Source organism: Brienomyrus brachyistius, unplaced genomic scaffold (assembly GCF_023856365.1).
Source record: "Brienomyrus brachyistius isolate T26 unplaced genomic scaffold, BBRACH_0.4 scaffold36, whole genome shotgun sequence".
Classification (NCBI taxonomy): Eukaryota; Metazoa; Chordata; class Actinopteri; order Osteoglossiformes; family Mormyridae; genus Brienomyrus; species Brienomyrus brachyistius.
In genome coordinates, this window is record NW_026042311.1 from 2,896,015 (window position 1) to 2,907,734 (window position 11,720).

Sequence of the window (11,720 nt, forward strand, 5' to 3'; positions counted from 1 at the left end):
GTAAAGTTTCAATAAATGCTCTAATAGTACACATAAGTTAATCATTTATTTATTGTTAGTTACTGTAATGTTGCGCTGGTTTATGTGTTTAATCGTCTAGTCTGTGAAGAAGGCATTCAAGTAAGAATTGCATTGTATTCTGTGCATGACAATAAAAACTTTGAATCCTTGAAATAAATGTATTTGATCTTTTTCCTGGCAGCTATCTTTTCACTGCTAGCACTTTGGATCAGGAATTGGTTATTGTAGAAGAGGTAATGTGCATGCAGGTGATATTTTTATAGATGTATCTACACCCTTTTGGAAGTGCGGCCATCTCAGTCAGGTCTCGCACTACGAGGAGTAGAAGTTGTCTAGTTTGGCTGCTGTCAGTTTATATTACAGTTTATATTATTATATTACACTCCTGCAGCCGCCGGCAGATGGCGCTCCCCCTCACGTCAGCTGCAGTCAGACCTAAGTGAAGTCGAACGCACCCAATGGCTCCTCCCCATTCCCAATTATCAAAAAAACCCACTAATTGAATGGGTCGCGTAATTATCGCTATGAATTCTGGGAGTCTGTGCAACTTCAAGACCGCAGCTCTCGTGTTACTTATAACAAGGAAGGAACATTATTCTATATTTTTAATGGCGACCGAATGATTGATTGATATAATGTAGTGTTTCATTCTATATCCTGTTTTGATAAGATATCGACATTTCGTAAACATTCGATATACAGTTAAACCATAATTGGTCCGTCTTGTTTCTTTGTCACCCAGAAACTTCACAACTGTGTTGTGAGCGGATTTTCAGCGCTTATATGTTTTTAAACTTGTCTTAAAATTTTGTGGTACTTCTACGTTTCTACGCTTTTGTAAATGTAGATCGTATGTTTTGTCATTTGATTAAAGCGTTTGAAGACTTTGCAGCGCGCTGACACCAATCGGCCACCGTAGCTTAGCAACCGAATCATAACAATTCTTTTCCGTTAGAGTTTTCATTTGAACATTTAAAGCAGCTCAGACTTGCAGTTTATCAGCAAGAGAGAAGACGCGAAAGATGTCCATCGTGAAAACCACCGTGAATCTCCAGAGGATTGACTGGCTGCTGCCGAAAGGTGCAGTCAGTGTGCGGATCGCCCCGGAATACATCCCCGGTCCAGTTGGCCGAGGTAAGGATGGCAAAATGATGCCCAGACTAACTCAGCACTTAAAGAGTTAAAGTCAGAATATGCTTGACTAGTCTTCTTGAATCTTCTGTTCTATTATCTTGTTTTAGAAGTACATGTCTAAATAATAAAGTAGTTCACCTTTAGCTTTAATATACGGGAGTCTTTTTACATGTCTACTGCATTATATTATATTTAAACATCAGAGAAAATCATCATGAAGTGGTAAAGTAACAGCTGAATATGTCCATTATAATATACGGTGTTTCCCCGAAAATAAGACAGGGTCTTATATTAATTTTTGCTCCAAATGACGCGTTACGGCTTATATTAAGGTAGTATTTTCCCAAGTATAACATGCTACAGTATATTTACCGGTATTCATGAAAAAAATCCACATTTATTCAAACACAGACATCATGTCATCTTCTAACAGTATCTTTCCATGTAAACAATTTGACGGTGAATTTATTCATGAACAAAATTCTGCTGTATACTGCATATGTTTATTCAAATATAGTCGTAATGTCATGTTCTTCTGGAACATCATCGTAAATCTCCAAGTTCCAAATTCCGTCCTGAATATCTCACAACTCAATTTCCTGTAGAACCAGTGTCCCCAATCTCTCATGTTTAGCAATAACTCTGTCCTTAAATGAGCGCCTCTTGTCCATGTAGCCTTCTCGTAGTATAACCGCATCTCATTCTAGTTACCGTACAATCCATGGGACAATAACTAGGGCTTATATTACGGGCTTCTTGAAAAATCATGTTAGGGCTTATTTGCTGGGAAACGCGGTAGAAATCAGAAAAAGCATAAATCTTAGTTTGGTACCTTGAGAGTGAATAAATAATGCAACTTATGGAAAGTGTAAGATATGTAAAGGATTTGACTTAATAGTCAGTTGTTGATGCCAGCATTTGGATTGAGTGGGCTGCTATATTTGATGCACATGAACCTTTCCAGTGTTGTTTTTCGCTGTTGTTCTGCGTATCAGGGAATCTGTGCACAAACTGGCTTGTTTTTATAGGTCAGGTTCCCCTGCTGAAACGCAGACGGCCCAAGTCAAGACCAGCGCATAAGTTTCCCAAGCGTGTGTTTCCTGTATCCAATAAAGACTGCAGAATTTTTCTTAGTGTGCAATACCGACTGCCAAGTGTGATATCTGTGATGGTTGTGATGTAGTGTTGTTGTACAGTGACATAATGTTTCATTTAAATTAAATATGCTGTCCCCTGTCTTTATAATCCCAAAGGACAAACCAGTTCCAGTGATGCTGGCCGTCGGAAGAAGTGCCGCACCAGGCCGCCGGCAGCCAGCTCCCTGACCACGTCTGCCTCTCCTGGATCTGCTGCCATCCCGGTGGCAACCAGCAGGGGTCAGCAGGGCACAGGCCGCCGTAGAAATACGGCGGGAGGCCGGTCAGGGCGAAGAAGGAGGTATGACCAACAGAAGGGGTTAGAGCCTAAGCCCAGCTCACCAACCTTCTCCTCCTCTTCATTTTTATTTCCGTCTTCAGCCCCCTCCTCTTTTGTTTCATCCCCATTTCTTTTTATGGGCTCCTCTGTTTTATCCCCACACTTAGTCACACCTGTAAGCCCAGCTCCACATCCATATTCAGCTCCAGGCCTGGTTCATCTGACCCATCTGCTTCAGGCTCCAGCACAGGCTGTAGCCGCCTCATCTCACCTGGAAAAATTCTATTGGTTGTATAACTATTATGTAACCAAGTACTCTAAAATGACCTATGACGCCAAGTGCTTTACTGAGTACTGGTGTCAGGAGTTTTGGAACAGACATTTAAATGAAATTAACTTAGCGAAACAGGGGAAGAATGAGGATAATGAGGGTACTCATTCATCCAAGAGGCGTAGGATTGATGAAGATGAGTTCATCTTTCCTATTGATGCACTGGAGCAGCTAAGTACCATGCCCAGGGCTCAGGAGATGGGTGTGGAAATGGGCTATCAGTCAGATGCACATAGCTACATTTCCCTGTAGATTCAGCACATAATTACACGAGAGTTGTCATACATACTTAGGATAAGATAAAATTAGGATATGTTACCATGTAGTTCTATAGCATAAGGTACTATAGGATAAGCTTAAGATAGGATAAGGTTAAGATAGGACAAGTTAAGATAGTCTTAACTTGTATGCCATTTTATGTTTTACAAAGACATGATAAATTACCATAAGTTTAGGATAAGATTATATGAGATAACATAGTATAAGAATAAGATAGGATTGCATAGCATAAGATAAGAAAGATAGGATAAGATAACATAGAATAAAATTAAGATTGTATAACATAGGATTAGATTAATTATAAATAAAGCAGCCCTCCTTAGAGGGGGGGGGTGGTGGAGGGAATATTTAAGAAATAAAAATAGGATCAGTTAACATAAGGTAAAGATAAGATTGTATAACATAGGATTAGATTAATTGTAAATAAAGCAGTCCTCCTTAGAGGGGGGGTGGTGGAGGGAATATTTAAGAAATAAAAATAGGATCAGTTAACATAAGGTAAAGATAAGATTGTATAACATAGGATTAGATTAATTGTAAATAAAGCAGTCCTCCTTAGAGGGGGGGTGGTGGAGGGAATATTTAAGAAATAAAAATAGGATCAGTTAACATAAGGTTAAGATAAGATTGTATAACATAGGATTAGATTAATTGTAAATAAAGCAGTCCTCCTTAGAGGGGGGGTGGTGGAGGGATTATTTAAGAAATAAAAATAGGATCAGTTAACATAAGGTTAAGATTAGATTGTATAACATAGGGCTACAGTGAAGAAATCAAAAATTTCAAGGCAGCATGAAGGTAACGCACAATCAGGGATGTGCAATTTCTGAGGCATGTATTCAAAAAAAGTATTTTAATTGTGTTTTATGATTCATATTTGAGTTCATGAAATAAAATGTTTTTTTCTACAGACTTTGATCAGTGTTTTTGTATTTTGTAAAATACGAGAAATACTGTATGCATGCTAATGTCAGGTGTGCAAAATGTTTGTGCTAACAAAGGACACAGAGCCCCTAGAAGGGCACAGAGCCCCAGGGAACTTCCAAGCAGCAGAGCAGATTCCAACAACCGAGGATCAAAGGAAAGAAAAGATACTGGCAGGAAGAAGATGATCTTGTGGCCAAAGGTTAAAAATGTAGAAGTTTGGAGAACAAATGTGTTACAAATGAAATATTATTTGAAATGTGCTACAGCTTAATTATTCTATCATACATCCATCCATCCATTTTCCAAACCGCTAATCCTACTGGGTCGCGGGGGGTCCGGACCCTATCCCGGAAGCAATGGGCACAAGGCAGGGAGCAACCCAGGATGGGGGGCCAGCCCATCGCAGGGCACACTCACACACCATTCACACCTACAGGCAATTTTTTAGCAACTCCAATTAGCCTCAGCATGTTTTTGGACTGTGGGGGGAAACCAGCGTACCCGGAGGAAACCCCACGACGACATGGGGAGAACATGCAAACTCCACACACATGTAACCCAGGCGGAGACTCAAACCTGGGTCCCAGAGGTGTGAGGCAACAGTGCTAACCACTGCACCACCATGCCGGCCCACAAATTTAAACAAATTCATTTTAAATAACTTTAATCTCAGAGCCAATTGCCATGTGCCCACAAATATTTCAATTATTATTGTTTATGATTATAAATGCCGAATACATTACTGGAGCCTTCGATTTAGCATACACAGTGCCCTCTACAGGATTCTGTCGAAACAGCATCTCTCAACCTCGTTCACAAGATTTGTCTTTTTCACAAAACGTTTTTCTTTGTAAATCCCAAAATCTTCCTATAAATGTATGTATGAATGCTTCTCGTCTTTTTCAGTCACACGAAGCCTTTATAAATGAGCTCCCCGATTAATCTGTTTACATGAAAACATCTTAATTGCGTTAAGGCATGTAAACGTAGCCACCTAACGAAAGGTAACCACGTGACTTAGCAGACTGCATGTTCCTCATCTCCTCTGTATGGACCATAGAGCTGTGTATCGGAGAGTCTGACAACACGCTACGTTTCAAGATACAGGCATTACAATTCAATGCGCTGCTCTATTTTGCCATTCTTTTTTTAAAAAATCTTCTTTTAGAAAAACATGGCACATTATAGAGAGCACACCACCAAATGGATGAAATCTGAGTAAAAACATTTGATTTTTAACGCAATCAGAATAAAGGGGTCTGCATTTATCACTGTCCCTGTAACAATCCAGCATCGTAGCACTACAGCTATTTCGGATTCAGCCAACGAATAACGTTGCTAGTCAGCAGCCTTGTGCAAGCTACTGAAAATTACTAATTACCAATTACTGCATATAAAAGTAATTATAATAAGGGTGGGATTCGACCGTGTGTCTGCCTGGGGGGTCGCCGGCCAGGATCGCCAGCAGTTTGGACGTGTGGTTGGTCATCAATGTGCTGCATCAGCGTCTGCTCCCTCTGCCTGACCTGCCCTGTATAATTACATAATCAAGGAAAATAACAGTGGGCTAAAGGTTGCATAGTGATCACATTAACATCGCGTCGATGTTGAAATACATGGTGCAAACAAAAGTAGTGGAATTACACTGACGAGTTACTACCAACACTGCTAGGCAGCTAGGTTTGCTAATGCTAACGTTAGCAGCGCACCCATATGCTACTTCCTCTCGCAAGATAAGGCAGCGTTACTGTCACTGTGTAAATACAATGAGATCTCTTTGGAGCAAGCCTGTCGATACCATGTTAAGTGTAAAACCACAAGTAAAATACCTTAAAAATAATAGAAATATAGATGGTGCTGAACCATGGTGAACAGTGGAGTCATAACAGAGGCTGTGCGTTGTGTTCAGTCACCTTTCACTGTAAATCACACATGGCTTCACAATCTTTTGTGTCTGCTCTGAATCCCTCAGGGCTGGAGTGAAAACTCCATTCACACTAACATGGTGCCAAGGGGTATTGGGTAGTCATGATTCTATCCTTTTTGGAAGTAATTTGTTTTACTGATTTAAATAAGTTTTAAAAAATTTCAAAATATAAGGATAGCTCATTGTATCCAAAGGGATGTGCCAAGCTTGCAGTGTTGATGTGCTGCCACCTTCTGGGAAAATGATGAACTGATTTTCAGATTAAGAACATGTATGGTTTTCTGGTATCAGGTGAGAACCGTTCATGCTGCGAACCTATGCTTATGGGTTAGGGTTAAGCTTGGGTCTAGAGCTCAGGGTACTTCCAGGCTTGGAGGCCAAGGGTAAGGTCTCTCTTTCCCCATGTAAGCATTTAATGATGATCCAGCACCAGGGCTTGGGTAAGTCACCACGAGTTGGGAGCCTCATTCCCCAGGTAAAGGATGAACGATGTCCATCCATCCATCCAGGTAATGCTAATACTTAAAAGTAAATAGCATAATCATACAATGATAAGAAAGAGAATAAGGCAAAAACATTTCTTGAAATTTGGCCTGAGGGTGGCGCTAGAGTGATGGATGGATTGAACCCAAATTTGGTATGAATAGTTGGAACTGACCTCTATCGATGTGCCAAATTTCAAAAAAGTTGCCAATCAGCTCTATGGGCTGCCATAGACTCCCATGGCAAAAAGCATAATAATAGTGAAAACTACTAAAAACTATAGGTATCCTAATAATAATAGACTGTCATCTCTAAATTGCCCACAGTGTGTGAGTGAGTGCATTCCCTGCAATGGACTGGCATCCCATCCAAAAGTATACCATTGTGTCCTATGCTACCTGGGATAAGCTACAGGCCCTCGTCTCCAGGATATGTGGTACGAGGATGGATGAATAATAATCATGTTTATTTCAATTTCAATTATTGGCAAATATAAACATGTACCAAGGATAATAGCAATAAATACAGTATGCCAAAATAAATGCTAGAGGAGAATCCTGCAATTCCTGCCCCAGTCCTGGGTCTGGGGAGTTTATTCTCACTGAGATTGCATAGGATTCCTCTGGCTGCTGTTTTTCTCCCGTACACGTGAAGTGCTACTTCTTCATTGCCCACATGTGAGCCAGTATGTGAGCCCTGATCCGGGCTACCATCCCGCCCAAGGCATTTCCTCTGTATGCTGCTTCCTGCAGTCCTGCAGTGGATAAAACTAAAGGACAATGGTTTGTTGATTTATAGCACATGTATTATTATATTTTATATTGTTCAAATACACATTACTCAGTAATAACTTAGTAACTACTCAAGTACAAATGATGAACAAATACACTAACTTATGATTAAGAATGAACGAACGTGGGATCAGTATATAACTAATACTTTCTGGTTAATTAATAAATTAAGTAAGAGTGTACTACTTCAGGGGCGACATGGTGGTGCTGTCATGCCCGGCTCGTACGATCCTCGTGTGTGCCACGCCCCCTGATTACCCACGTGTGCTTCCCTGATCTTGCCCAGCTGTGTCCACTTATTTTCGTCCAGTCTCGTCTATTTCAGTCCATGACTTGCCTTAGTTTCTGGTCCGTCATTGATGTTAGTTAGTCTTAGTGCTGTCTGCTCCGTCCCGATCCCGAATAAATCCCTGTTTTCCCCGTACTCCGCCTGCTTGCCTGCTTCCTGCCCGCTTGTCAGCCTGTGCGCACTACCCGCTTTAACCAGCGAACTCTGACAGGTGCACTGGTTAGCTCTGTTGCCTCACACCTCTGGGACCCGGGTTCGAGTCTCTGCCTGAGTCACATGTGTGTGGAGTTTGCATGTTCTCCCCATGTCGCCGTGGGGTTTCCCCCCACAGTCCAAAAACATGCTGAGGCTAACTGGAGTTGCTAAATTGCCCGTAGCTGTGTGTGTAAGAGTGAATGGTGTGTGAGTGTGCCCTGCGACGGGCTGGCCCCTCATCCTGGGTTGTTCCCTGCCTTGTGCACATTGCTTCCGGGATAGGCTCCGGACCCCCCGCGACCCAGTAGGATAAGCGGTTTGGAAAATAGATGGATGGATGTACTACGACATTATTTGTGCCCCCTCAAGTAAAGTGTTGCTCCTAACTCATCTGGTCTTTTTATATGTTGTTAAAACATACTGAATTAATCCCTGCAAGAAATTCTTTGAGGGGGTTAGAGAGAAAATGCAGGAGACTGAATCCAGGACCTCAGCTATATCTTTTTTAAGTGTTTATGTGTAAACAGTCAAGACTTAACTATATGGGCTCATACTAAAATTAAAAATTCATGGCAAAGTGTTACTCCATTTTGAACAATATGAGCAGAGTATGCACAACCTTTTTATGTGAGACACAGCTATATGCACTATATATTTGTGCTTCCCCTAGACTTCCTGAGACCTTAAATAGTGTGACATTTGCAATAGCGAAAGCCTTCGTTTTAAAGATGACTTTTCATGTTTTCACTTGAAATCATGTGGAAAGATCACATCTCCACCCACAAAGCTCTTTCATATTTCCTGTAAGCCTGCTGCAGTGGGCTCTTGGGCAGGCAATATTGTATGTTACAGACCAATAAAGGAGGATCACTGTTTGAGTGTACTATTATAGCACTTGAATTATATTACTTATTATCCACAGTCTTGATAGAATGGTAGACTTCATTGATAAGGACCTACAGTGGTCTGTCAGTAAACCTACAGCTTGGACCACTACCTTAATTTCAGATCAGGTCAGGTCAGGTCAGGTTGGGGAGATTGCACTGGAATAGGGTAGTAGGGACCTTGCGAGCTGGATCACCCTCAGGGAATCATGCCACATGGTCATAGTGCTGTACCTGACACTTACAATGCAGGTAACCTGACTCACGCGGGACTCCCTGAGCAACCACTCATTTGACACGAAGTCAAACCAGTGGTACCCAAGGATTCTCCGAAGAGACACAGTACCAAAGGAGTCCAGTCTTCATCTCTGGTCACTGGATAACGTCCATGTCTAGCAGCCACACAGCAAAATAAGGAGCACCAGGAGACCTTCACCGTCTTACAAAAATATCAGGAGTGCCACAGACCCCATTCCAGCGACTACATGACCCCCATGCTCTCCCAATCCATCTACTGACATGATAGGAAGAGGCACGAGAGACATGAATGTCACTGCTGAGGTAAGTGATCCTCTCAAGGTTGACATTCTCTCTTTTTCTGAACTACATTTCACTGTAAACAGTACATCTACTGTAGATTCCCATTCATATTCCATTACTGCTTCTCCAGTACAGGGAACTGCTGTGCTGGGAGCTTACAACAGGACCCAAGGTACCCAGAGTAGTATACACACAGTCACAGTTCACACAGTCTGTTGATGGAAACTAGTGAACACAGAAAACTTGCAACATTATACTGATTTTTTGTCAGGGTCAGAACTGAACTCACAGCTCCGTAATTGTGGGGCCATAGTGTTACTCACTGAGCAAAACAAGCTCATGTCTGGATGTCTGCAAAGACCCCTATGAAGAGAAACAGAGAGGACCCTGTAACTTTGCCAGGATTAGGGTTAACAGGGTCCTTCCCAGGGCGATTTTAGCCCATTATTGGGGCTGCTTCAGCACCCCCAAAATGAATAAAAGCACCCCCAAAGATTTCTAAAGATTTCTAACTTTTTTTGACAGTTCATGCTGTTTATGTGAGACAGTATTAAAATATGAAAAAGCATTCAGATGTAATATTTTAATAACTAGTATAGATACCCCCCCCCAGCCCCGAAAAATGGTTCGTTCCAGCTTCACTCTCCGCTACTCTGACTGGCTCCAGCACTCCTGCCAGAGCAATGGTGGCTGAGACGCATTGCAGCGGTGCTGTGAGCACTTGGCTTAAAACAGGACATGTTAGCTGCATTTAACCTTCAGTAACTCTTTCTTTATATAGTTAGGTAGTAGGAGTCTGACCATGTCTCTTATTAGCTGAAAAACATTACCTTCACAGGTAAACTGCAGTGTTGAAAACACGTTTTCTGACGATGTTTGCTACCCTACAATCCGCCCTACTCTGTAGGAAAATCAGCAACATTTTGACCGTCCTGTTGCTCCCATTGAAATTTATATAGCCTAAATCTAAAAACTTAAATTGCCAACCATTTTACAAGTCCTCTTTGAAATGGAACGAGAGAAACTGGTTATTTTTTCATGTTCCGAATATTAAACCTAAGGTAGCTAACTGACTGGATGCCCATTAACTTTATAACTTCTGGTGTGTGTGTGTGTGTGTGTATTTTGCACAGAAAGACAGCCAGGTTCATAATGGATATAAGGAAGTTTTTTCAAAAAAAGGACGGGCATTCAGGTAAAAGTAGAAGATCATGATCTGTCAATCAAGAATAATGTTGGATCAGTGTTTAAATAGTTATATATTTTATTAAATGTACACGTGGTTTGGTTATTTGCCTTTTGATTGAAAGTACACTGAGAGAAGAGTTTTTTTATTAGTGATGTTAATAGTATTTTTTTATACTAATGTAATTTCTTTATCTAATTGAATACAATCTATTTGTGTATGATTGTCAGTTCAAAGAGGGAGAGAGGAAAGAGCAGACAGTGAGGAGAAAGTACAAGGTCAGGAAGAACCAGGTAAGAAAACAAACAGGGAATAGTCAGTGACAGGCAAAACAGAAACTGTTAAACTGACAGAAAAAGATCCAAATTTTACTCATACAATCTGGAAGTTGTGTTCTCTCTATATTAAAGCTGCTATACAGAATTTGCGAAACAAACTGTGTTGAAGCAGTTTTTGCCTCTTTAACAATATTCCAACATAACATTATTATCATTAATTGGGCAGAATAAAATTAATGATATATTTTTTGTGGTTCAACCACAAATCTACAAAACCTCAGCCAATAGTAGGTAGGTCACCTTTTGGACCATCTAGTCTGTATGACTGCCGCAGTACGTGCCCCCCACGTTTGCGCACTATCAGAAAGTGCCAAACAGTGTCCTGGTGGAGTGAGGAGTTGTAAAGAGAAGCAGAGTGCTCAGTTTATATATATGCTAAGAATTTTTTAAGCTAGTTTATTTCATAGTTTCTGTACAGCAGCTTTAAATGTTTTCCAAAAGCACATAAACTTGCCTTATCAGTGTTTCTCAAACTTTTTACAGCGTGTACCACCTGTGAAAATGTTAAGCTCTCCCAAGTACCACTATGAAAGCATGAAACTCATAAATCTTACAAGACAAAATTCCAATCTGTTCCTAAAATGAAAAGTTACGCTAAAAAGTAAGTGCATTAAGTCAGAATGAGCATCCTAAGAACGTGAAAATTTAGCAGGCTGACATTGAAACAAGAAGAAAAGGGAAGACAATGCTTAGTATATTCGAAATATGAATTTAGTGTACTTTAGGTATTTTAATTCAAAGTTTTGTACTTTTTTGATTGAATTGTACACGTTTGAAGTATTTTTATTTTCAAAAGATGCTTATAACTTTCCTCCAAGTACCACAATGGGGAGCTCACGTACCAGGTACCACAGTTTGAGAATCATGATCTTATATCATTAGACTTCATTCTGAAATGTAAACAGGACACCTTCATTACATTTTCTTATTTATCGATATGATTTACTGTTTGGTTAATCTCATTACACAAGGAGGCGAA

General features: G+C 40.6%; 1 protein-coding gene and 1 long non-coding RNA gene across 4 annotated transcripts; both read left to right on the top strand.

Moving 5' to 3' along the window:
• The first annotated feature begins 1,034 nt into the window (after nt 1-1,034).
• On the top strand, nt 1,035-8,845 carry LOC125722001 (uncharacterized). 3 transcript variants are annotated; one of them, XR_007386038.1, is made up of 4 exons: nt 1,035-1,155; nt 2,409-2,592; nt 4,183-4,307; nt 8,802-8,845. XR_007386038.1 is itself a non-coding variant. In XM_048998257.1 (3 exons), the coding sequence occupies exons 1-3, from the start codon at nt 1,044-1,046 to the stop codon at nt 4,196-4,198; spliced, it is 312 nt and encodes a 103-aa protein (XP_048854214.1). In that variant the 5' UTR covers nt 1,035-1,043; the 3' UTR covers nt 4,199-4,368. The 3 variants fall into 3 exon arrangements, 2 of the variants coding, with proteins under 2 accessions (XP_048854214.1, XP_048854213.1); XM_048998257.1 differs by lacking the exon at nt 8,802-8,845 and having other exon boundaries at nt 4,183-4,368; XM_048998256.1 differs by lacking the exons at nt 4,183-4,307; nt 8,802-8,845 and having other exon boundaries at nt 2,409-3,422.
• On the top strand, nt 3,536-4,099 carry LOC125722013 (uncharacterized). The gene is made up of 2 exons (XR_007386059.1): nt 3,536-3,796; nt 3,914-4,099. It is a non-coding gene; the product is annotated as an uncharacterized LOC125722013 (long non-coding RNA).
• Nucleotides 8,846-11,720: the final 2,875 nt, after the last annotated feature.

Coding starts and splice junctions, on each gene's coding strand:
- LOC125722001 (XM_048998256.1), top strand. CDS start 1,044: ATGTCCATCGTGAAAACCACCGTGAATCTCCAGAGGATTGACTGGCTG. Junction 1,156..2,408: donor CCCCGGTCCAGTTGGCCGAG/GTAAGGATGGCA, acceptor ATAATCCCAAAG/GACAAACCAGTTCCAGTGAT.